Source organism: Corythoichthys intestinalis, chromosome 14 (assembly GCF_030265065.1).
Source record: "Corythoichthys intestinalis isolate RoL2023-P3 chromosome 14, ASM3026506v1, whole genome shotgun sequence".
Lineage (NCBI taxonomy): Eukaryota > Metazoa > Chordata > Actinopteri > Syngnathiformes > Syngnathidae > Corythoichthys > Corythoichthys intestinalis.
The window spans coordinates 28,935,960-28,963,387 of record NC_080408.1 but is presented as its reverse complement, the minus strand read 5'-3'; the positions used below and the strand labels follow the sequence as shown (position 1 = coordinate 28,963,387).

Here is a 27,428-nt window from a genome sequence, read left to right as displayed (position 1 = left end):
GTGAGTAACTCATCTTACAAAATAGGTCATGAGCCTTGCTGGTTGGCAGGTAAAAGTCCATGATTATTTTTGGCAGTTAAAGTCCATGATTATCTCAAGCAAAACTGTCAGCGGTTTTCTGTGAAAAACAACTGGTCATGCTTGCAAGCATATCAGAAGATTGCATTAGGCAAGATGTATACTGACTTCAGTCTCCAATACATTCCTCATACCAAACGTGTATCAAACAAAATCAAACACAGAAATGTGCTGGTGTTAATTTGGTGGTGGTGTTAAAGGACGCACGTAGAAGCCTGCTTATTGGTCCGGAAGGAGTCGGTAGTCCTCCAAAGAGCAGGCTTGAGCCTGTCCGCGAGATCACCAAATCTTGTGTAAATAACACCTTCACCTGGCACAGACTCACATTGGTCCAGATTTAGACAGCATTTGAAAATAAGGCCCAGAGTACCAACAATATGGCAACAAGTTGGTGTCCCAGGGCGTCTTCAGAACAGACACTTAGAATCGCTGATCAGGTGCAGCTGCTGGTGACTCCAAAATTTCAAACGGGCAAAGACATACACTAACACAAACACAAGAATTGGGCTCCGGGTGCTGAGATAGCCTACATCAGTGAGCACCAACCACCGGGCCGGGGATAGGTACCGGTCCGTGACGCATTTGCCACTGGGCCGCACAGAAATAATAGACAACTTGTAACAACCACAATCTGGCCTGTGCCTCTTCACTAATGCGAGTAGAGATCTGTGTACATCACCCTCTAGTGGTTGGCCGCCATTACTGGAGTGTTTGCACACCTATAGCAGCTGTATCAGTTAATGTAAACAGTACGTTAGCTGCTGTTGGCTGTGTGCTGTGGGTGGTGACATCTTTAGACAGCTTTTTTTATGGGGAAAGGCCACCTGCTGAGCCAGAAGAGGACCCTACAACCAAGGCCATTCTGCATAATATGTGGCTAAAAGCTAGCAAACAAGGCAACAAAAGTGAATGCACTGAGAGCATAATACCTCGTGGCGAACTGTATTGCTAAAGCCAAGAAAACTTTCACGATTGGAGAACTCATTGTACCTGCGACCAAGGATAATTTTAGGAGAGGCCGCTGAAAAAAAAGGTTTATTCAGCGTATAATGAGTTACATTTTCCCTGCACTTAATGTTCGTTTTTATCCCCGTCGTGTTATTTTATATTTACTGTAATTTTCTGCCACACATTGACAGTCCGTGAAAAAAAGGCCCACATCACACGTGTCCGTGGTGCAAAAAAGGTTGGGGACCACTAGTCTACATGACATGTTGTGATCAGTGTTGTTAATAACGGCGTTACAATATAACGGCGTTACTAACGGCGTTATTTTTTTCAGTAGTGGGTAATCTAATTAATTACTTTTCTCATCTTGGCAACGCCGTTACCGTTACTGAGGACGGAAAGGCATGCATTACTATGCGTTACAATATTGGTCGAAAAGTCTGAGGGAGACGGACTCACCGAGACGACAGAGCAGGAGCGGGGAGGAGGCAAGAAAGTTGTGACGCCGAGCAAACGCGATGCTAGGTAGCTCCAATAATACATGTTGTAGCCGATAGCCGACAAACTACGCCCGCATGTTATGGTAGATATGGTAGACATGGTAGATATCACATGTACTGTATATAGATATAACGAGATGCAAAATGACAGACATGGCACTAAATGCGTTAGTAGACAGCCGCCATCTTAAAGCAGTAGGCTTTTTAGGACGGCTCTGTTGTAGAGAACCTTCCTAGCGAACCTAAGTAACTTTTTATCTAAAATACTTCTAAATCGGCAAAATCTTGACTTGAATCTATCTTTAAATGATGAAACAGTTTTAAAACTTTCATATGTCGAAAGTAGAGAGAAGGGAACTAATGCAATAATGGGAGCAATTTTAACAACTTTTAACAGTTGATTCAGGGTAAAGGGTAAATTAGGGTAAAGAATTGGGCTCGGGCCAATTGTACCAAAAACCTCCACAAAAAACTTCACATAATGTGGCCAATGTTTTTTTTTTTTTTTTTTTTTGAGGGAAAAAAAAAAGAAGTAATTATCACCAATTACTTTGCCAAGTAACTAATTACTCTTACATTCAGGTAATTGAGTTACTAACACAATTACTTTTTGGGAGAAGTAATTTGTAACTATAATTAATTACTTTTTTTCAGTAAGATTAACAACACTGGTTGTGATGTACTGTAAAATACAAAAATTAAAAATACGAAGCGTAACATGAACCTGGAAGTATGGTGTATAGTTATCTGTGGAGTAATCCATAGTACCTCACTCAGTTTTGTAAACAGATAAAAGAAAAATTAAAGCCCATACACCACAATCCATTTTTTTTCTATCCTAAATTATTTGTAAGGTTACTGGGAAGCTGGTGCCTATCACAGCTGACTAAGCGTGAGAGGCAGGTACACGTTGAACTAGTCACCACTTAATCATCGCTCAGGGCAGAGAGACCTTGATGGTAAGTGATGTTACCAAGGAGCAGCTAATAAAAAATGAGGAGGCTTACCAAAAGAGTAGCTGTGTAGGAAGGGGATTTTATTAAGTACATTAAATCCAAATTATTAAAATGTTTAGAGCAATTCTCCATTGGCTCATTTTAGCCAAAACTGATGTAAAAATGTGGGTACCGGACACCCTGCTACAGGCCGTGTCAGAAGTTGGTCCTCATTGCCAGCTTCAAGGCGAATTCCTTCTTGGTGAAGACTGGACTTTACCAAGATGGCCCTTGCCACTTATCATTTTCATAACCTTTTCAGAACTACACAGCATTGCCAAAGCGAGGGTGGAATTTGGTGACGTCAGTACTGCAAGTGAGCTTGTTCTAGCCAAACTGGGCTGGTTATATTTATGGTATGATTTGGTTGGAGAATGTCTTTCTTTCTGATCTGGCAGTACATTCTTGGCTCCTGATCTCCATACTTGCCTCATGTGCATTGGGCTTATAAAGGAAATAATTACTTCTTACGGCCTGGTACCAAGTGTCCTGCTATCCGGTACTCGTCCGCAGGTTGGGGACCCCTGACCTAAAGTACAATATGAAAGGTATCTGGTCTTCTTAGATTTAGAGTGAAGCTATGCCCTCTGGATGGGGCTTAGACTAGACACTCTTCCTCTAAATTAAATGCACAGCTAGATGACAAGAATCTTGGGCATCTGGTTAGGATAACTCCCGGATGCCTTGCTGTTGAGATGATTTGGTCATAACAGAAAGAGGGCCTTTGAATGACCAAAGGAATACTCTCCCAGCAGGCTTTGAAATTGACTCAATATAGCTTGACAATGTGGCTGGGGAAAGGGTATTCTGGGCTACCCTGCCTAGGCTGCTGCCCCCTTGACCCAACCCTAGAAAAGTGGAAGAAAATGGATGGATGAATGTACTTATGGGGTATGCTCAATAAATAGTCATACAGTAGAGCAGGGGTCCCCAACCTTTATTGCACCACGGACCGGTGTGATTTGGGTCTTTTTTTCACAGACCAGTGTTCTGTCAAATTTTGTACCCTTATAAAATTTTGCTCCCAAAGTTTTGTAGCGGTGAAAAAAGCCCTCTTTGATATTCAGTTGGACTCTCAATGTTACCCAACGGTGCTAAAAAACTATTTACATCATAAAAATACATGTGTAACACGAAAACGACACGGCGAAGTCGTTAAGTGAGAGAGCTGCGTGCAGTTGTTGTGTGCAGCTAACATGGCAAACGTAAGTCAATATTCCTTTCTTTAAAGAAAGTTTGTAGTGTGTACTTTGGAATCGCTGCATTCGCGGTCATTTTAACGTTACGCGCATGCCAAATTTGTCAGAACACCGGCAATGTGCGGCAGAAAAATACAGCAAATATAAAATAACATTTGTTTTTAGCCCCATCATGTTAAGTGCAGGGAAAATACAACTCACCCCCTGAATCAGTGGGAGGCCAGAGCTTGTTTCGCTTGTTTCAGTGCCATTCTAGCGATGTCAGGATATTCCGAAATGACTTTAATCCAGAACCTCGGTAGAGTTGTTGTCTCAAATGTACGTTTTAGGTCGCCGTGATTTGCGATCTCTACAAGCTGATATCCCTGTTGCACAGACATGCTCGAATCACTCGGTTTATTCACAAACGGGTCACGAATCCCATCCTTCGTTGTTCGTGGGTCTTTAGTGATTGGGAAGTAGCATAGATTTTGTTTTCTTTGAGGTTGTAGGCTCATCTTCTGGCTCGTGAGGTTCCCTTTTCCCAGTAAAAAACCTGTCCGAAGATGTCTGTTTTTCAGTCATTTTAGTGTGGGGGCTTATTATTTCCGGGAACAAATGTGATGTGCGACGACCTATGTCATACGTTATTATCGAGGCCAAGCGCACATAGATATACAAAACAAGATGTACAGTGCCTTGCAAAAGTATTCGGCCCCCTTGAACCTTGCAACCTTTCGCCACATTTCAGGCTTCAAACATAAAGATATGAAATTAATTTTTTTTGTCAAGAATCAACAACAAGTGGGACACAATCGTGAAGTGGAACAACATTTATTGGATAATTTAAACTTTTTTAACAAATAAAAAACTGAAAAGTGGGGCGTGCAATATTATTCGGCCCCTTTACTTTCAGTGCAGCAAACTCACTCCAGAAGTTCAGTGAGGATCTCTGAATGATCCAATGTTGTCCTAAATGACCGATAATGATAAATAGAATCCACCTGTGTGTAATCAAGTCTCCGTATAAATGCACCTGCTCTGTGATAGTCTCAGGGTTCTGTTTAAAGTGCAGAGAGCGTTATGAAAACCAAGGAACACACCAGGCAGGTCCGAGATACTGTTGTGGAGAAGTTTAAAGCCGGATTTGGATACAAAAAGATTTCCCAAGCTTTAAACATCTCAAGGAGCACTGTGCAAGCCATCATTTTGAAATGGAAGGAGCATCAGACCACTGCAAATCTACCAAGACCCGGCCGTCCTTCCAAACTTTCTTCTCAAACAAAGAGAAAACTGATCAGAGATGCAGCCAAGAGGCCCATGATCACTCTGGATGAACTGCAGAGATCTACAGCTGAGGTGGGAGAGTCTGTCCATAGGACAACAATCAGTCGTACACGGCACAAATCTGGCCTTTATGGAAGAGTGGCAAGAAGAAAGCCATTTCTCAAAGATATCCATAAAAAGTCTCGTTTAAAGTTTGCCACAAGCCACCTGGGAGACACACCAAACATGTGGAAGAAGGTGCTCTGGTCAGATGAAACCAAAATTGAACTTTTTGGCCACAATGCAAAACGATATGTTTGGCGTAAAAGCAACACAGCTCATCACCCTGAACACACCATCCCCACTGTCAAACATGGTGGTGGCAGCATCATGGTTTGGGCCTGCTTTTCTTCAGCAGGGACAGGGAAGATGGTTAAAATTGACGGGAAGATGGATGCAGCCAAATACAGGAACATTCTGGAAGAAAACCTGTTGGTATCTGCACAAGACCTGAGACTGGGACGGAGATTTATCTTCCAACAGGACAATGATCCAAAACATAAAGCCAAATCTACAATGGAATGGTTCAAAAATAAATGTATCCAGGTGTTAGAGTGGCCAAGTCAAAGTCCAGACCTGAATCCAATCGAGAATCTGTGGAAAGAGCTGAAGACTGCTGTTCACAAACACTCTCCATCCAACCTCACTGAGCTCGAGCTGTTTTGCAAGGAAGAATGGGCAAGAATGTCAGTCTCTCGATGTGCAAAACTGATAGAAACATACCCCAAGCGACTTGCAGCTGTAATTGGAGCAAAAGGTGGCGCTACAAAGTATTAACGCAAGGTGGCCGAATAATATTGCACGCCCCACTTTTCAGTTTATTTGTTAAAAAAGTTTAAATTATCCAATAAATTTTGTTCCACTTCACGATTGTGTCCCACTTGTTGTTGATTCTTGACAAAAAAATTAAATTTCATATCTTTATGTTTGAAGCCTGAAATGTGGCGAAAGGTTGCAAGATTCAAGGGGGCCGAATACTTTTGCAAGGCACTGTACTGCTAACGGTCCAATCAATGCATTTCTATGACGACCTCCCATTCTGTAGTTGTATATCTAGAGTAGACAGGGATATTGGTGTGTTAAGCGGCACAGGCCAAAGTCAGTCGGCCAGAACGTACTCGTTAATAAATTATTTATTATTTCTGCGCGGCCCGGTACCAAAAGCGCCACGGACTGGTACCGGTCCGCGGCCCGGTCGTTGGGAACCCCTGCAGTAGAGTACAAGGCAAAATAGATCTCTTGAAATAGATCTCTTCATATAACTGTAACCACATGTTCATTGTTAGCAACACATTTTAATTCATTTGCAAAGCGTTTAGCTATTACTGCACAATTATGCAGTAACGCACCCTGGGCAGACTGGGCAGCATATTAAACCCCAGATCACCCGAGGACTTTTCTGGCCTACTTTGGCACTTTATCTATTTGAAAGTGGACAGTGACAAGAATAAGAAAGGAGTGAGAGGGACAGAGAAGACACAAAATTATAACAATGATACCCGACTGGAATTTTATCATTTTGAGTCATGGAACGTATATTAGAACCCATTAACTTTACCTGTGCTTGCAAACATTTCGGCTCCATTGTCATACATGATAAAATGTTTGAGTACCATAACTAAACTTAAGCATTAATGGCTAAATTGCAGTGCTTTAATGCCTAAAAAAATGACAGTTGTTGTTACTTGACGGAGCGTACGCTGTATGAAAAAAGTAGTGTTGCCATGGTAATAGAGATTGTCCTGATGCGGTTGGCCTTAGTTCGAGGCTAAGATGAAAATGAGACGTCACTTTCCTTTTCACTGGATGTGACAAGCAGTCAGAACTGGGACACCTTCGGTTACAATGTGAATATAGCTAGAGTGGCAGGTCAGCAAGTCCGCTCCGTATCTGCAGACACAAACACATAGCCTACAATAAGCGATGTGGGAGCAGCGAACATGCTGCAGTTTTGATACCCTCACACCAGATTACATTTTCCAAACCTTTAGTGACAATGAAATTTCATTTCATGGTCAATTAATTGACTGCTAAATTACTGAATATATATGTCATAAGAGAGCATGAATGGAAGTGCATGTACACTATCAGAGAAGAGGTAGAAACCAAGAGACCTCATCAGCAAATTTGTTCTTTGTAGCATTTAATTAATGGCACTCATACGCATGTAATGTAGCTCATTTTCTGAAGAAAACATGTATGAATCGATGTAGTAGTGTGATTAGTGCAAAATTTTTAAATTCAGATTGCCATCAAAAATACACCTGTAATATCGGCGACAGTATGATATGTCATATGACACGGCCTTAACATTCGTATATAATGTGATGCACTGTGATATGCTTAATTACGATTATTGTACAGTGATCCCTCACTAATCGCTGTTAATGGGTACCAGAAACGACCGCGTGAAGTGAAAAGTAAGTAGGGTCAACCCCCCCATTTTTACATTTTTTGTGTATATGGCAGAAAACACTCAGATGACTTGAAGTTCCGCTCTGAGACTCCCAAATTGGCCAAATTTCAAAATTAAACTATTTATTATTATTAATTATTAATTAATTAAATTAGTGTCTATTTATTTGTTATTTAGAGAAGATTTTTTAGAAGTCAAATTAAATTTGCGCAATATTAATCCACTTCCTGGACGATCACGCAAATAAATTGAAACAAAAAGCCTTTAATTTTTCATGAGTTAAGGGTCCAGGGCTTTCTATTAAATAGGAAAAAAATGACTCCCCAGCAGATTTGTGGCCAAGACAGATGTGAGTTGGACCACCGTTTTTTCCCATTATCCCAGATCTCATATGGGCTTTGAATTGCTTTGATTTTGTCGCCAGTATATGGTGGAAAACACTCAGGTGACTTGAAGTTCCTCTCTGAGACCCCCAATTTGACCAAATTTCAAAATTGTCCGATATGCATGTGTGATACATCATTGGAAAGCTTAAAATCTCAATTTTCTGGGGGAAAAGATTTTTGACATATTGTTCTATCAAACACAATAGTTGTTTTGGCTTAAAACACAGCAGTTTCTTTTAAAGAGGAGTGCAAGAGCAGAAACTGATTTTTCAGTCTTGTCTGTGTTTTCTGCCATATACAACATCAATAAGTGTATATTAAACTCTATAAATGCACATGTTTTCATTAGAACATTAAAGAAAAGTTTGAAAGATGTAAATAAAATATTAATAAAATGAAAAAGCATACACAAAAAATGTATAAATAATACCTACTGTACATTCATTACGTCACTCTCATGTGTGTGTGTGGGGGGGAGTGTAAGTGTACATATATGTATACATATATGAATGAATGAATGAAATTTATTGTCATTGTCATCATCATTAGTATCATTGACAGTTACAGAATGTGGGATAGTTTGGCCAAAAGACGATGACAGACAAAGGAAGACTGGAAAAAAGTAAGCTTGAGAACGATAAACCGATACGACCGGATATCCGGTTTTCCAGGTGAGAGATACAGATGTATCGATAGTAAAGTTACCATTCGACAGTAATTAGCCATTAAATATTCAGTGAACCGATAATAGAGATAGAATTCGGCTATCGCGAGCACAAGTATCGGCTTCTAATGCCTAGTTCAATGCATTGCTTAATATGATAATTTAGCTTTTACTTCACATGCTGCGCTTGTGTCTTTCAGTGAATGGCACAAGTGCGCAACATTCTCCACACAGCGCACACTTAGATCGAGACCGCACGCATGATATAATATGGACAAGCACTACTCACAGTCGTGGTTGCCAGAACTTCTCGTGCATTTCGGCAGAACCGCTACTAGTCGCCGTCATTACCCGATCGTCACGGAGGTGTCATAACAACGCGAGAGCTAACGAAACCACTGTAACGCATGCTCCGCTGCAATTTCTTCACAGCCCAAAACGAAACTAGTAGTGGCAACGAAGCAACATGCTAAAACAATGGACAGTCTAAACACCGACGGCAGCGACGTGCTGTGATTGATTTTCAACGCACCCAGGAAAACAAAAGTCGGACTTTGAAGTGATGAAGGCAGCCAGATCTGTTCGCATGGGACAGAGCTTGTGTGAAGTGTGGAGTGGTACAGAAATCGTGAGTTTTAACCCTGAAAAATAACCCACTACAATGCTGGAAAGGGTAGCATATTGCTTCCACGAAACGCAGTCTGCTTAAACATGAACATGTGGATTAGTTGATCTTCCTCAAGAAAAATCTGCCCTTCAAAAAAGATATGGTCAGTGATGAGCAATAAAAAATGAGGAAGCACAGGCATAAGTGAATGACTTTGCTGTGTATTAGGTTCAGGTAATGATTATTGACCTGTCTAAAATGCCATGTTTTTATTCCTCCAATTATACTAGTCGTAAAGCATAATTTATTATTTATTTATGTTAACACTAGCAGGTTTAATTTTTTTTCATGAGCTGCTGCATATAATTAATATTTTTTGTGTGTAAGATATTTACAGTGAAAGTTTGCACTTAAATTACTTACCTCTTGTGTTAAAAACACCAGGAAATACAGTAATTGAATTACTGCACTTTATTGTTATCTGTGACTGGAGTTTTATTGTATTATCAATCCCATCCAACAAAATGACAGTCATATAGTAAGCCTTATTTTTTTTCTCATAAAAAGATAAAACATAATATTGGTATGAAATTTTGTTAATTTTGCTATTAAAAAATGTGGTCTTTTTTATATTTTTAAAATACTGTACGAGCACACACAACAAATGTTTACTATCGTATCGTTTTCACTCTGTATCGAACCGTATCGTTCTTAAACTGTATCGAATCGTATCGAATCACTCGGCCTTAAAAACATAGCGTTTTTTAATCGAATCGTAACCTGTGTATCTAGATACATATCGAATCGGCTTCATGCCAGAGATTCCCAACCCTAGAAAAAAGCATATGCTTATCGATACCCGTTCCCCTACAATATATACAATATACCTACACTGCTGGCCAAAAGTACTGGCACCCCTGCAATTCTGTCAGATAGTGCTCAATTTCTCTCAGAAAATGATTGCAATTACAAATGCTTTGGTAGTAATATCTTCATTTATTTTGCTTGCGATGAAAAAACACAAAAGAGGATGGGAAAAAAAATCATTATCATTTTACAAAAAAACCCAAAAATGGGCCGGACAGTATTGGCACCCTCAGCCTAATACTTGGTAGCACAACCTTTAAACAAAATAACTGCGAACAACCGCTTCAGGTATCCATCAATCAGATTCTTACAATGGTCTGCTGGAATCGAACAGGTGTTCAATGGGATTCAGGTTTGGACTCATTAGTGGCCACTTTAGAAGTCTCCAGTGCTTTCTCAATGGGATTCAGGTTTGGACTCATTGCTGGCCACTTTAGAAGTCTCCAGTGCTTTCTCTCAAACAATTCATAGTGCTTTTTGATGTGTGTTTTGGGTCGTTGTACTGCTGGAAGACCCATGACCTCTGAGGGAGACCCAGCTTTCTCACACTGGGCCCTACATTATGCTGCAAAATTTGTTGGTAGTCCTCAGACTTAATAATGCCATGCACACGGTCAAGCAGTCCAGTGCCAGAGGTTGCAAAGCAACTCCAAAACATCAGGGAACCTCTGCCATGTTTGACTGTGGGGACCGTGTTCCTTTCTTTGAAGGCCTCGTTTTTTTCCCCTGTAAACTCTTATGTTGATGCCTTTTCCCCAAAGCTCTACTTTTGTCTCATCTGACTAGAGAACATTATTTCAAAATGTTTTTGGCAAAAGCCTGGCTTTTTCATGTCTCTGGGTCAAAAGTGGGGTCTTCCTGGGTATCCTACTATAGAGTCCCTTTTTATTCAGTCGCCGACAGATAGTACGGGTTGACACTGTTGTTCCCTCAGATTGCAGGACAGCTTGAACTTGTTTGGGATGTTAGTCGAGGTTCTTTATCCTCCATCCGCACAATCTTTTGTTGAAATCGCTCGTCAATATTTCCTTTTCCGTCCACATCTAGGGAGGATAGCCACAGTGCCATGGGCTTTACACGTATTGATGACACTGTACACAGTAGACACAGGAACATTCAGGTCTTTTGGAGATGGACTTGTAGCCTTGAGATTGCCCTTGCTTCCTCACTATTTTGCTTCTCAAGTCCTCAGACAGTTCTTTGGTCTTCTTACTTTTCGCAATGCAGATTTTGGTACACACAAAGACACACGACAGAGGTTGAGTCAACTTTAATCCATTTTAACTGGCTGCAAGTGTGATTTAGTTATTGCCACCACCTGTTAGGTGCCACAGGTAAGTAACAGGTGCTGTTAATTACAAAAATTAGAGAAGCATCAATGAAGCAAAATAAATGAAGATATTACTACCCAAGCATTTGTAATTGCAATCATTTTCTGGGAGAAATTGAGCATTATCTGACAGAACTGCAGGGCTGTCAATACCTTTGGCCAGCTGTGTAGATGTAAATAAAGTGTACATAAATATGTTTTTAGAACTTATATTCATATAACAAGATTTTGTAACAAGATTAAAAACTTCTCAATGCACTGAGGGCGTGAAGTAGCGAGGGATCACTTTTTTGCTTTTTTATAGGTACCTTCATACTATTTACCTGGGCATTCGGAGTCGCCAGAGTTCTGAGACAGAACGTTGGCGTTACCACTGGAGGATGATCTATGAGTTTGCAGACGTGAGCATGCTGCATCTGTTGGCCACATTCCTTGAGAGTGCTCCACAGTTGGTGCTGCAATTATGTATCATCATACAGACATACAAACTTCAAGCTGTGCAAGGTAAAATTCGCATTGCGTCATCTAATTAAACTGCTTTGCATGTTGTACTGTGGGGGACCGTAACTCTGCATAAGAGTTATACTTGTGCTATCAATTATTGTTTTATATTTCATCCACTTCACAATTGCTTGTGCTATAGATACAAAATACTGTAATGTCAGTAATGGCTTGTGAATAGGAAGCTTGGGGCACTGAACGGAGCCAGATGCAAAATGGCATAAAATTAATAGACAAAACCCAGTTCCAGCAAAGTTGGGACATTATGCAAAATCGAAATAGTAAAAAGCATTGGATATGCAAAGATGTATCCATTTTCTCTGAAAGGTTTAGACTGCATTATGGATGATAAATCATTAAATCCCTAAAGTCCTTGCAAATGTACTTTAAGAACTGTTGTTTTTAAACCAACTAAAAACCAACATTTGTTCACAAATTGGTAAACCTCCTCCATTCCATCTTGTTAACAGCTGAGCCTTTCAGGGATAATAATACAAAACACTCACCTATTTCCGATTAACCTTTGGAACGTTACGAACACAATCCTCTACTTGCCTGTCCCTGACTTTGGGAAAATGTTGGCCGCTAATTCAAAATGAGAGAATATGTGCAAAAAACATAAGCATAACCTAATAACTAGGGCTGTCAAAATTATCACGTTAACGGACGGTAATTAATTTTAAAAAATTAATCACATTAAAATATTTGACACATTTAACGCACATGCCCCACTCATACAGATTAAAATGACAGCACAGTGTAATGTCCACTTGTTACTTGTGTTTTTTGGTGTTTTGTCGCCCCCTGCTGGCGCTTGGGTGCGACTGATTTATGGGTTTAAGCACCATGAGCATTGCGTAATTATTGACATCAACAATGGCGAGCTACTAGTTTATTTTTGATTGAAATTTTTACAAATTTTATCAAAATGAAAACATGAAGAGGGGTTTTAATATAAAAATTTCTATAACTTGTGCTAACATTTATCTTTCAAGAACTACAAGTCTTTCTATCCATGGATCGCTTTAACAGAATGTTAATGTTAATGTCATCTTGCTGATTTATTGTTATCATAAACAAATGCGGTACTTATGTACAAAATTTTGAATGTATATATCCGTCTTGTGTCTTATCTTTCCATTCCAGCAATAATTTACGGAAAAATATGGCATATTTTATAGATGGTTTGAATTGCGATTAATTACGATTAATTAATTTTTCAGCTGTAATTAACTCGATTAAAAAATTTAATCGTTTGACAGCCCTAATAATATTACATCGTGTGTTTGTGGTGTACTTAATTGAATATACATACTGTAGCTGAAAAAGTATTTGCCAATCACTGTATTCTGCCTGTATGCAATGTTTCAATTTCATTGGAATTGGGGTTTGTACATACTAGAGGAATTAGATTTACAAAACGTCTCTGATTAATATATTTCTATTACATATAAATGGATTGATGAAATGAAGTTATTTACAGTATAAAAACACGCACACTGTACAATTAAAAACTAAAGAGAACAAATCTAGCAAGGTGCGGTAGACTATTAATAGAATAAAAAAAAAAAATAATAATAATAATAAATGAAGAATAGCGTAAAAATGTTGGGGGTGGAAATCTTAACTGAATCCATTAGTCCCAAGCAGTGAACTGTGGTTCTTCCATTTAAACTAAAATGTGTGCACAAATTGTCTCTTATTAACAATAGAAACGATCAAGAGTTGAAAATGAGCAATTAATATGACAGTTGTTACTAAGCAGACAAAAACGAAGAAAACAAAGCATGAACTAGTATTCTAACTGAAAAATGTACAATAATTCTAACACTGATGCAAATATTTGTCAAAAAAACACATTCTTATGTTTTTAAATTGGAAACACGTCTTTCCTTTCTGCTTATTTCACCCTGCAGAAACTCAGTTTCAGGCTAGCAATCACTTAAAGAGCTTTTGATAAATGAATGCAGCTTGTTGTCATTAATCCTAGATATGCGCCTTATTGGGCCTAAGACACACAATGTTTAAATCTTATTAAAAGGCTTGTATTGTGATCAAAAAAAAAAAAAAAAAATCAACTTTGGTATTTGTACTAAATGCCACCACTAGTAAATGAAAATTAGGGCGTCGTTGGCATCTGCATGATGTATTCATCCCTTTAGGGGCCTTTTATTAAGGGCCTATTATACAGTATGACTGATGGGAAAAATACTTAATTATTTGTGATGCAAAGAACCAGTCTTGCCTCAGGTGTTTGTGCTAAGCTAGAGCAAAAACATCATTCACCTGCCTCTCCTGGAAACAATTGAGTGTTTTCTGCAACGTGAAGTGTTTGTGTGTCAGGTATGACAGCAGCAGCCTCCCTGGTATCCTTGGCTTGGGCCCTGGCCTCCTACCAGAAAGCCCTGCGAGAGTCTCGGGATGACAAGAAGCCTATCACCTACCTGGCAGTTATCATTCAGTTCTGCTGGCACTTCTTCACAATCGCAGCCAGGGTCATCACCTTTGCCCTGTTCGCATCTGTGTTCCAACTCTACTTTGGCATCTTCATCGTGCTACACTGGTGCATTATGACCTTTTGGATTGTCCACTGTGAGACAGACTTCTGCATCAGCAAGTGGGAAGAAATTGTGTTTGATATGGTGGTGGGCATTATCTACATCTTTTCCTGGTTCAACGTTAAGGAGGGACGAACAAGGTGAGAAGGATGCTCTATGCGAACAAACTCACTAGGACTCCAAAATGAAACACAATTCATATTTAATACTTTTTTTGTTTTGTTTTGTTTTGTTTATATGTTTGACTTGAAATAGAGTGGAAAGATGGTTAACCTCCTGAATAAAACTATACATTATATACAAAATTTAAACTGTGAACTATAAATATCAGACTATAAGCCACTGTGTCTTTTCTACACTTTGAACCTTGTGGCTTCAATAACAAATCAGAGAATGTATGTCCCCCCCCCCCCCCCCCCCCACAAGTCATGCTTTGTTGTTGCGGTTAACAAATCTTGCAATCTCATTACCATTTGGACAGCTCCAGCTGTGTAGACAAGTGGGACTTATGTGTAAAGTATTCATAGGTACAAATATTGTTTCATTTTAAAATTAAGTGAGTGCAGTTTATTGTCAGGTGCAACATATAATCCAGAAAATACGCTACATATACAGTGGGGCAAATAAGTATTTACTCAACCACTAATTGTGCGAGTTCTCCCACTTGAAAATATTAGAGAGGCCTGTAATTTTCAACATGGGTAAACCTCAATCATGAGAGACAGAATGTGGAAAAAAAACAGAAAATCACATTGTTTGATTTTTAAAGAATTTCTTTGCAAATCATAGTGGAAAATAAGTATTTGGTCAATACCAAAAGTTCATCTCACTACTTTGTTATGTACCCTTTGTTGGCAATAACAGAGGCCAAATGTTTTCTGTAACTCTTCACAAGCTTTTCACACACTGTTGCTGGTATTTTGGCCCATTCCTCCATGCAGATCTCCTCTTGAGCAGTGATGTTTTGGGGCTGTCGTTGGGCAACACAGACTTTCAACTCCCTCCACAGATTTTCTATGGGGTTGGGATCTGGAGACTGGCTAGGCCACTCCACGACCTTGAAATGCTTCTTACGAAGCCACTCCTTTGTTGCCCTCGCTGTGTGTTTGGGATCATTGTCATGCTGAAAGACCCAGCCACGTCTCATCTTCAATGCCCTTGCTGATGGTAGGAGATTTTCACTCAAAATCTCTTGATACATGGCCCCATTCATTCCTTCCTTTACACAGATCAGTCGTCCTGGTCCCTTTGCAGAAAAAGCCCCAAAGCATGATGTTTACACCACCATGCTTCACAGTGGGTATGGTGTTCTTCGGATGCAATTCAGTATTCTTTCTCCTCCAAACATGAGAACTTGTGTTTCTACCAAAAAGTTCTATTTTGGTTTCATCTGACCATAACACATTCTCCCAGTCCTCTTCTGGATCATCCAAATGCTCTCTAGCGAACCACAGACGGGCCTGGACGTGTACTGGCTTCAGCAGGGGGACACGTCTGGCAGTGCAGGATTTGAGTCCCTGGCGGCGCATTGTGTTACTGATTGTAGCCTTTATTACTTTGGTCCCAGCTCTCTGTAGGTCATTTACTAGGTCCCCCCGTGTGGTTCTGGGATTTTCGATCTTCTTGTTATCATTTTGACGCCACGGGGCGAGATCTTGCATGGAGCCCCAGATCGAGGGAGATTATCAGTGGTCTTGTATGTCTTCCATTTTCTAATTGCTCCCACAGTTGATTTCTTTGCACCAAGCGAAGAGTGAAGAGTTACAGAAAACGTTTGGCCTCCGTTATTGCCAACAAAGGGTACATAACAAAGTATTGAGATGAACTTTTTGGTACTGACCAAATACTTATTTTCCACCATGATTTGCAAATAAATTATTTAAAATCAAACAATGTGATTTTCTGTTTTTTTTCCCACATTCTGTCTCTCATTGTTGAGTTTTTACACATGTTGACAATTACAGGCCACTGTAATCTTTTCAATTAGGAGAACTGGCACAATTGGTGGTTGACCAAATACTTATTTGCCCCACTGTAATATATTTTTTTACAAAAGTTTACAGATGATCAATAAATAGATGATGTTACCATCATTAACTATGCGCGTGGAGGACACTTGAATGGAATCCTGTTACATTCAACACTAAGCACAACTGACTTTGCTTCTTACATTCTTGTCTTTAGCCATGTTATCCTGAGCAGCTAGACTTGCAATATGTTTCACTTTTGTTGCTTAGCTACCGCTTTGTTCCAATCTGTTTCCATGGATATCATCACTAGCATACTTTTTTGCCATCACTAGTACACTTGTGATTGCAACACAAAATCTAAATAAAATGCAAAGTAAGACAGATTTGTGAAGTTAGGACCATATTCTCCCATGCGCTTAGGTAAAAAAAAAAGCCTCACAGTTATGTACATTTCTGGCTGAGCGGATTCTACCGTCCAGTTATTGTGTTAATTACGCACCTTCACACTGTATAGCAGCAAACTCATCTTTGTCACCGTTAAGCATGTGTCAGCATGAGAGTCTAATGGTATGATAACCTTAAGCCAAAATATCACGGTTTCACGTTATATTGCAATCACAGTTCTAAAATGTGTTACTTTGAGATAACGGGGTTTAAAAAAAAAAAAAAAGAAAAAAAACTTTTTCCATTGAACAGGGTTTTTATTTTTCAAAACATTAGCAAATTGGAACATAAGTATGATGTTAAGTTAAAATAAATGTAAAAAAACAAAACAAAAAATAAAAAATATTTGGAATAAAATTAAAATAAATGCAGTAATTTAAGTGAGCCTAAACACACAGCCACAGCTCAACATTATTACCATAAGAACAAAAATAATTAAATTATTTTCCATAAAAAGCATGTGTGTATGACTCGTATCATGTATAAATTATACACACACTCTCTTTCTCAATACAGACAGTTGCCAGTCAGTAAAAAAAACACATTTTACCACCGCTAAACACACTAAACATGCTGGAGTTAACCATCGTAGCTGGTGGGAAACGTTCATAACAGTGTTTACTAACGTTTAATTTTGCATAAATGCAAAATCATATTGGAGGTATTGCCTCCTCGGCAGCCACCCTCCGCAAACATGTTTTACATGTCGGTTGGCCCTACTCCTCTAAGACGCGGCCATCTGTAATGTTTCTGTAGCCGAATTATTCCCATACCAGTGATTTCGTTTTCTTCGATGGGGGAAAAAGTTCAGGGGTTTCACCTCCTCTAGCCATCGTGTAGCACAGCTGACTCACTGACACTTAGCAACAACCGGTGGGGGAGGGTTGAGCCTTGTAGCTGCAACCGAGGGATTTCTCCCTGCATTTTTGGGACATAAAAAATAGCTTATACATACAGTGGGGCAAATAAGTATTTAGTCAACCACCAATTGTGCAAGTTCTCCTACTTGAAATGATTAGAGAGGCCTGTAATTGTCAACATGGGTAAACCTCAACCATGAGAGACAGACTGTGGAAAAAAAAAACAGAAAATCACATTGTTTGATTTTTAAAGAATTTATTTGCAAATCATGGTGGAAAATAAGTAGTTGGTCAATACCAAAAGTTCATCTCAATACTTTGTTATGTACCCTTTGTTGGCAATAACGGAGGCCAAATGTTTTCTGTAACTCTTCACAAGCTTTTCACACACTTTGCTGGTATTTTGGCCCATTCCTCCATGCAGATCTCCTCTAGAGCAGTGATGTTTTAGGGCTTTCCTTGGGCAACACGGACTTTCAACTCCCTCCACAGATTTTCTATGGGTTGAGATCTGGAGACCGGCAAGGCCACTCCAGGACCTTGAAATGCTTCTCACGAAGCCACTCCTTTTTTGCCCTGGCTGTGTGTTTGGGATCATTGTCATGCTGAAAGACCCAGCCACATCTCATCATCAATGCCCTCGCTCCAACAGTTGTTACCTTCTCACCAAGCTGCTTGCTTATTTTCCTGTAGCCCATCCCAGCCTTGTGCAGGTCTATTATTTTATCCCTGATGTCCTTACACATCTCTTTGGTCTTGGTCATTGTGGAGAGGTTGGAGTTTGTTTGTTTGAGCGTGTGAACAGGTGTCTTTTATACAGGTAACAAGTTCAAACAGGTGCAGTTACTTCCGGTAATGAGTGGAGAACAGGAGGGGTTCTTAAAAAAGAACTAAGAGCCGAAATATTTACTAGTTGGTAATGTATCAAATACTTATTTAATGCAGTTAAATACAAAATGTATTATTTAAAAATTATAAAATGTGATTTTCTGGATTTTTGTATTAGATTCTGTCCCTCACAGTTGAAGAGAACTTATGATACAAATTACAGACCTCTACATGGCTTGCAAGTGGGAAAACCAGCAAAATCGGCAGTGTATCAAATACTTGTTCTCCCCACTGTACTTATTTGCCCCAATGTATGACGGAAAATTGTTCATACCACAGTATACCTTGAAACCAGTAATCGCCACATGTCTAGTCACCGTCCACATTGTAGTTATGGTTTTTGTCTCATTAGTTGTCTATTGTCTCATTAATAAACAGGCATATACAACAAAATGAATGATACTCAGTTCTCCAGATTTTTTTTTCTGGGAGCACTGTAACAACTATCCTGAAGTTTTAGGGTCGGATATAGACCCTACCCACGTGACGTCACAACTCCGCTCTCCTGACTGGTGCCGCCCACTTGTCCGGCAACACATCGTGTTGACCTGTTACGGCTACGTACATTCCTCCTATTTACGACGTGTTTTTCTGCTCGTTAACCTTAATAATCAAAATGGTGAAGGCGTGTGTGGCGGTTGGTTGCAATAACAGAGAAGATAGACGGAGAGACTTGAAGTTCTACCGGATTCCGAGAGACACGGAGAGGAGAGAGCGAGATGGGCTGCTGCAATTCGACGAGAAAACTGGGCTCCAAACGATTACCACAGATTATGTAGTAGTCATTTTATATCTGGTAAGATGCATTTAATATATATTTAGAGGGTTTTGGGCTGACAACCACAATTAAGATCATTGCTAGGCTAATCGCCGACAACATACACGTATGTATGTAGTGAGTGCTATCGCTAAACCATATAAACATTAAAAGCCCTAGCTCCATTGACAAATGACATGAAATACATTAGACTTGACTGGATGTTAGCAAGAACAAAAGATTTTGAATTGAAAATTTCGTAACTCACCTTCCGAGCTCAAGATTCCTGCCGAATTTTCGTGTACGAGGACCTGTTTCACCCAACCAGCAACGTAGCATTTATAAGCCTCCAAGCTCTTAAAGCTTTTCAAACTTTCGTGAGAATAGGCTGATTTTGTGTGGACAAGATAGTTGTAAATATCAGGGTCAGGCAGAGACGGTGAAGGCAGCCAGTCAAAAATCATCGATTTAGGCATCAAATATGGATCTGGCGACTGTATAGAACGAAGCTTTTCCACATAACGCCTTTTATGCAACACATCCAGTGAGTTTACGGCATCAGAAAGCACCGGGTCTTCCATGAAATGCATTTTAAATTCCTCGATCAATTGAAACCAATGCTAATACAGAGACAAAATGACGGACAAGTGGGCGGAACCATACAGCGAGCACGTGGTTTTATGACGTCGGTGGGTAGGCTCTATACAACTCAAAAAGTTAATTTATATTTCTTCACATTTCCAATATATTTCTGAGAAATGCAGTGCTTAGCGGCTCATTCGTGTATTCATGCCAACAAACAAAATTACTGGTTCCACAGGGACGAGGAGACAAAAGATTTACTTGCAAACTGTCAAATTTTAGGTACAAAATGCCCCCATTTAGGAGTAGTCTGGAGACTTGTTACCTGATGTGTCGGCATGTCTCAGCGCTATAGTAGTCGTTCCCCAACCCAGTGGTTGTGGGTTTGATTCCCCCGTCATGGTGAGTTTGTCAATGTGTCCAAGATATTGAGTCCCACGTCACTCCCGACACTGCACAATCAGTAGTTAATGCGGAAATGGTGTCAAAGCACTTTGAGTAACTTTAAGTTAGAAAAGTGCTATACGAGTGACAGGCCAATTTACCTATATTTTAATTGTAATCCTGTAAAAATCGTTTATTTTTAATCATCCTGATAACACGTTTTAAAACTAGTAGCCAGTAAATTCTTACCGTTGAGCAACTTTTTCATTTATTTTACAAGAGCGTTATCAAGAATACTTACAGAATCTCAACATATTATCATTTACTTTTAATTAGAAGCATGAAGTTGATGCAAATGATTTTTTTTATTGGGCTACACAAAATCATGTGATGGGCCATATCTGGCCCCCAGGCCTTGAGTTTGACACCTGTGCTGAACAATGTTTTGGTTAAAAAGGAAAAGAAAAAAAAAAGCCGATGTTAATAGGAGTGTAAACGACAACTGTGGGATGATTCAGGCCAACCTGATGCCTGCCGTCATAAACTTTATTTAAAAGTGAAATGTCAAGGATAAGATAGAATATTTGGTTTCTCAGTTAATAATGGTCTTGTCTTTTCTCTATCTGATGTTGTTTTGCAGGTGTCGTCTTTTTATTTACTACCTGGTGATACTGGTGGAGAATGCAGCTCTCAGTGCGTTGTGGTACATCTACCGCACACCTCACTCCACTGACTCCTTTGCTGTTCCAGCACTCTGTGTCATCTTCAGTAGTTTCCTCACAGGTGTAGTTTTTTTGCTCATGTACTACGCTTTTTTCCATCCAAACGGGCCACGTTTCGGACACTCTCCAAGTTGCCAGCGCCTCGACCTGGATGCCACAGCTCAGTTTTCGACTCTACCATCTGAGGCTGGCACAAATTCTCTGCGGTCCAATCGAGGAGCCACCACAACACTGGAGCGTGATGCTGCAAAATACATGGAAAGGGATGGCTGCATGCCAGTTTTTCAAGTGCGACCCACCGTGCCATCCACGCCGTCGTCTCGTGCGCCACGCCTCGATGAGACCGTCATCAAGATTGATCTTTGTAGGAATCGCTACCCAGCCTGGGAGCGCCACGTTCTTGATCGTAGTATACGGAAGGCCGTTTTGGCCATAGACTGCTCCCTGACTCCTCCTCGGCTGCAGTATAAAGATGATGCCTTGGTACAAGAGAGGTTGGAGTACGAAACCACATTATAGAGCTGTCATCATTCCACTCAGCAGCCAGAATCAGCAAAACAGACTGTGGCAATAATACTGTATGTCTCCCAGTTTCATGTTGCACCCTTCTTTCTTTGTCTACTCAGTGACCTTCAAGGAGAAACCTGCCCCGTGGGCACTGATCGAAACAGAGGGGAAGCCCATTCACTTTCTCTCGATGTGTTCTTAGGTGTTTCTTTTTTGTTATTCTTTTTACTTCGGCTCATCAGGGAAATCCTGTGCGGAATAAGAAAAATGCATATCAACAGAGTGCTTCAAAACTCAAACCTCCAAGAGGCTGATGCACTGTTTTGTTTCAGGTGGATTGGGTTAAGGACAGCAACTCCATAAGGATGTTCATGTTCCTCCAGGGTCCAACTTTGAAGTTACCAGATGTAAACCCCACAATGACACAGAGAGAAAAACAAAACTTGACAAAAAATATATATATATGTCTTACTGTGCAGGTGCCCTCATGTTTAGAGAATTCTGATGATTTAATAGTGTCACATCAGTTTGACAACACTATCATCTCCCTTTCCTAGTGCCAAAAAATGTTTTCTTGAAGATGGGGAGCGCCTTAGAGATGGCATGGTAATCTTGCCACAAGTGAAGACTTTTAATCCTCCTAGATCATTCTGGTGCCCACAGGAAGAAGGTAAACTACTTGAAGACAATGGTTAAAGTAGCATTTATTTCTCAGTTGTCAAAGAAGTTGCAGAAGAAAAAGGTACAACTCTCAAGTTGGACATGTAAATCCACAGCCTGTATCTCTTTACAGCTCACCGAATGCCATGAAATTACAAACCTCCCTGGCAGCTCAAGTCCACAAAATGCACAGCCTCCTCCGACTCGCTGAGTTCAAGTTGCACCTGTAGATGTAGTAATTCCTTCTGACTTTTAATGAGGACTGCACCAGATGTCATTTGAAATGATAAAACAGGTGCGGTTAATGCAAAGGAAACAGCCAGAAAGGAGAGGAGGCGTGCTTAACGCCAAATCAAAGCAACCAAGATGTACGATACGTGAATACAACATGCAGCATTTTCTTACTTTTTGAGCTCAGTAGAGGGTACTGACGTAATTGTGATTCTTGTTCTGTATGTACAGTATAGTGCAAAAGTATTAGGTCACTATTAAATGTTGTTTTAGTAACTATAATATGCCGCAATACAATACAATGTTGGGTCAGTAAAGCACAGACATAAACTAAGACCAAACTGACAAAAAAATAAATTAAAAAAAATCATAGTCTCTCAATGACAGAACCTGTTAATGCACTTTTATCAGTAACCCAACCAAAACTAAATAGGTTCTTCCTCAGTCTGTTTGCAAGCTATTCACATTTCATGGAAACCAGATAGGTATTTTATCTACCTGTAATCCGTCTTCTAATGACTGCTGTGAAAAATGTTATTAGAACAATAAAGCTTAAGGTGACCTAAGACATTGCACAATACTGTGTGTATGTGTGTCTGCATAATGATGCGTGTGTTCAGATAGTCTGTCATGTACAGTACATTTTGCTATGGTGACTCGCCGTTGCCCCTTGTGGAATTGAATGAAATTCCAGCAAGGTCATGGTTCTTCGAGCTCGACCGCGATCCAGTCAAGCATGCCATCAGAAAGCATTGAAATATAGTTCTTTCTCATCAAAAATATTATCAGTGACTTGAAACAGCTAGGCACTGCAGACAAAAAGCTAAAAAGGTCATAAAGGCCATATAGCCTACGGTATATTTCCACCTCCTCCCGAACAATCTTAAACTAAAAAACAGATTTCAGGGAATTTTGAAAGCACATGATCACACTTAGATGTCATATCAAATCCAGCCCTTACACTAATGCAACATAGCTGCCAAGTGGTTGTTGTTTTAAGGGTTTGTGTAATGTATTTTCCCAAAGGAAGAAAAAAAGCACAGCAAAAGACAATTGGATTATCAGAATTATACGTTTGATCTGTTAATTCAGATTAATCTACAAGTTGCATCATATCAACTTCTCAAATCAATCCGTATTGAAATGGTTCAAGACAAAAGTCATCATATCGCAAATTCTTAGTGTACCAACTTAAAAAGACACGACATAAGAGAGGCTGCAATATTATTATAATCATGATTTTGCTAGGTAATACAGTTTTCTTTGACAACAAAGACATTTTATGAGGAAGTCGTTTATGGTTTAAACATTTGCCACTACATTTCAGCCTTTTCAACCTCATTATAAATAAAAGAGTGTACTGCAACATTAGTGAGAAGACAACCATTTTATTCGCCTTTTTCCAAGCCAATTAGTGTGTCGTTGTGCATGTACTGTAGTGTTTGGGTTAACCTAATTGGAAAGGAGTTTTTTTGTATGTTTTTAGTTAAAGGGACTATACAGGATTTTTAGAGTTAATTTAAAATACTTTGATACTCCAGTCGTGCTCCACTAATGCCCTGATGAATACACAGAGCCCTGACACATTAACTGAGACTGCCCCAAAAAGCCATTTTTCTTACCTTCATTAGAGAGGGTTCGGGTCAACCACTCTCGGCAGACGCGCCTGGGTACGTCCACGTGTGTCCCAGCAGCAGCAGCGCTGTTTCATCGAGCCTCTGCCTACTCTCCGCTTGGCAAAATCACTTTTCTAACCCACTTAAGACTTGCTACTGTTTTTATGTTACTGCTAATTTGATGGGCCAAACTCTTGTTGCTTTATGTATGTGCTCGTACAAGCATGCACGCCATGCACAAGCAACAGTTACGATTTACGCCAGCGGTGGCAGTCGTGAGTAAAAAAGTGACTAAAACCGTATAGTCCCTTTAATAGTCCCATGCCACACTTATTTGCATTTTATGGTTTTTAAAATACAGTGATCTCTCGCTACTTCGCACGTCAAACTTCACGCCCCCAGTCCATTGCGGATATTTTTTTTCAATTAAAAAAAAAAAAAAATACAGATGAGCTGTCCCGGGCCGATTGTATAGTCTCACTCTTGCTCCCTCCCTCCCTCACCCGGCTCTTTGTTCATCAGGCAGGCAGGCAGTGCACTGGAGTTACTTATTAAAGTTAAAAATGATTGAAAGATGAATGTGTTTGATCTTGCCAGTGTCACGTGCTTCAAAAGCGCTGCATGCGTCAATAATCATTTACCTTGTTAAACAGTTGCTGTGGCAACTCACTGTGTGTAAGTGAGCAGCTCCGTGAGAATTTGAGTAGACTCACTCAATGAAGTGTTTACTAAAGCCAAGCGTTTTTCTACTACTGAATTCTTGTTTAGAAATAATTCGGTGGGACAGTAACATGTTAAAAACTTATCATAATTGTTACATTTGAAGTGCTTAAAAAATATTGAAATATATACAGTATATACTTTTTTTTAAATTATACATTGGGTAAAAAAGTGAAAAAACATGTATTGTATGTATCTCTTTCCAATGCTAAATCTAAATAAATACATTGAACACACACACACACCAATAATTTTTTTGTGCGGTACTTTTATTCACCGTGAAAAACGAGGGATCACTGTATATATTTTATACTCTTTTTCAATTTATTCTGATCCAAACTGTTGGCAGACAGTATTTTTGTTTCATTATTATTGAATAGCTCAATAAGCTTTGATCAGTTTTTATTCGTCACAACAACATAAAATCTAGGATCTGGCGCAGTTTGTTTTTCAAAGGTTAGTGCAAGTTTGCAATCAATAGACAAACCGCACATACCTCAAACTTAAACAAGGTTACAGTCATTTTGATCTATGTTAGGCTTATTGCAGTAGGAGGCAAAAAAACATATTTTGATGCCATGAGACCTTATAAAAGTGAGATTTTATTTGTTATTGCAGTGTTTTTTGTTGGTTGAAAAAACATAACAAATAGAAACAGCTGCTTGCAGAGATTACACACGGACAAACGTGAAAATGTTGAATGAGCACAGGATTCCAGATAGCACAAATGCTACATTTTACCTCAGAAGCTTATAGTCAGCTGAATTTTGGCCTTTCAAGGAATTAAAAAAAAAAAACAGCTATTATTAGAGTATGTACCAAAAGAATTGTTCACAAATCCATATTCAGTTGTTTCAAGCATCTGATATTACAGTATTGTGGAGTTTAATAGTGTCGCTCTTATCACCATGGCGATCCCAGATTGCCCATTTCAGTCATCTGTCATCTGTCATACTGTTTTTTTTGTGTGTGTTTTTTTTTCCACATGTTGTGTAGATGTAATTTAGCAAATAAACCCTAACCCTAACCCCCTTTAAAACAGAGGTGTAAAACCCATTTTGCCACGAGAAACATTTAGTTATGGTTTCACCCAGAAGGCCATCATGACTGCAGACCAAGGGCGTAGGTTTGGTCTCATCATTGGTAGGGATGATATAAGAGCATAACAGATCGGGTGAATGGGGGTCAGGGCTACATTTCTCACGAATATAAACCTAATTAATTGATAGGCTAAATAATCAAGGCAAAATACATCTGTACTGTATATACTTACACTAACTTTCATATGTATTGGTTCAGGAGATACACTGTTCCATTCAAACCTTTGTTTTCAAAAACTACTAAAACAGTTTGAAAACTTACAGAATAAATGTCTGAATTTAATTAGCAAATTTATATTTCAATATTTGAACATAACTCAAATTATATTAAAATACACAATAGATACAAACTTGTTGATCAGGGAATAACAAAAATAAATAAAAATGGAGCCTTCCTTCAGGTAAGACACTACTGCTTTTGTCCACAAGCACAGCCAAACTCAACAAAAAAATGATAGCTCCTTCGGTCTACTTTAAAACCAAATAAATAAAATAAAAATGAAAATTGGGGAGAAAGGGACAAACCTTGGTTCACTACATTTCTCACAGTTGTAATGTTATGCTAACGCTGATACAGGTCGGACTTTCAGTAGCAAAATTTGTGGTGTGTTCCCCACCTCCACAACATTGACGTCTTTTTACATTAAAAACAGTGGCAGCAGCTGGTCGACAAAAACAAAACCTTCTAATATCCCTCCTCTTCGAAGGAGATGGAGGAGGCGGCATGTGGCTGGGGCTGTGAGTGTGTGTGTTTGTGTGTCATCAGCCAATCAAACGTGCATTTGAGGGGAAAAATGAACTGGCACACTCAGCCGTTAAAAGGGGTAAAAGTATGAACATAATAGAAATAATTCACTTAATAATGGTAGGGGTCAATTATATCTTCACAAAATATGGGGAGACAATCTAAATTACCAATATAACTAAAGTCATTATATAATGCAAATAAGGTTGCCTTAAAAGTTGGTGGAGACAATTTGAGTGTCCTGAAAAGTTGCTAGTGTTGTCCCTACCGTCCCTATGCAAACCTACGCCCTTGCTGCAGACCAGTATAAATGTACGATTGCCTTATATTATTACAGACACAAAAAAATGGAATGCTACCTTAATTTTCACTTGATGAACCAGTAGGAATGCCACTTTTGCAATTCATACATGAACGTGATTTGTTTTCGTGGGCCATACAAAATAATGTGGCAGGCCAGATCTGGGCGCTGGTCATTGAGATTGACAACTGTAGCTTAAATGGTTAGACCTGTTCCAGCTTTAATAGACGTGAGTTGTTGTTATTTGGTTCTAGTGTTTCATTTAAAATTGACTTGTATACTTAAAATTGTATTTCGAACTGTTGGGATACTATTTATTTCTCAGCCTACTGTTTTTCCCCTTCTAAATCATGTTGTTGTTGTTAAAAGAGGGCGTGGTTTAACTTGTTGACTTTCATTCATTCCCAATTGATTTGTGGTGTTGATGTCCTTTGAGATGTTGGACGCGCAATCATACACCAGCAACCACAAATTCAGTATGACCTATGACGAGGGATGAGATAATGCAAAACCAGTCTCATCTGAATGCATTATATTGGCTTCCTCTGTGCATTATAAGTTTAAAACAAAATACTGTACACACAAAA

The 27,428-nt window shown here is 39.4% G+C and overlaps 1 protein-coding gene across 2 annotated transcripts in view; it reads left to right on the top strand.

Annotated features, from left to right (window-relative positions):
- The window catches only part of xkr4 (XK related 4), a 36,134-nt gene extending 10,499 nt beyond the window's left edge, over window positions 1-25,635 (top strand). The window contains exons 2-5 of one of the 2 annotated variants that reach the window (XR_009066991.1): window positions 11,600-11,799; window positions 14,140-14,494; window positions 20,880-22,138; window positions 22,262-25,635. Coding sequence is in view for 1 of the 2 variants with exons in the window: in XM_057857853.1 (XP_057713836.1) it covers window positions 11,600-11,799; window positions 14,140-14,494; window positions 20,880-21,480 (1,156 nt within the window). In the remaining variant the exon portion in view is untranslated. Of the gene's footprint in view, window positions 1-11,599; window positions 11,800-14,139; window positions 14,495-20,879 lie in introns of both variants that reach the window. The other variant, XM_057857853.1, reaches the window with a different exon arrangement.
- Window positions 25,636-27,428: the final 1,793 nt, after the last annotated feature.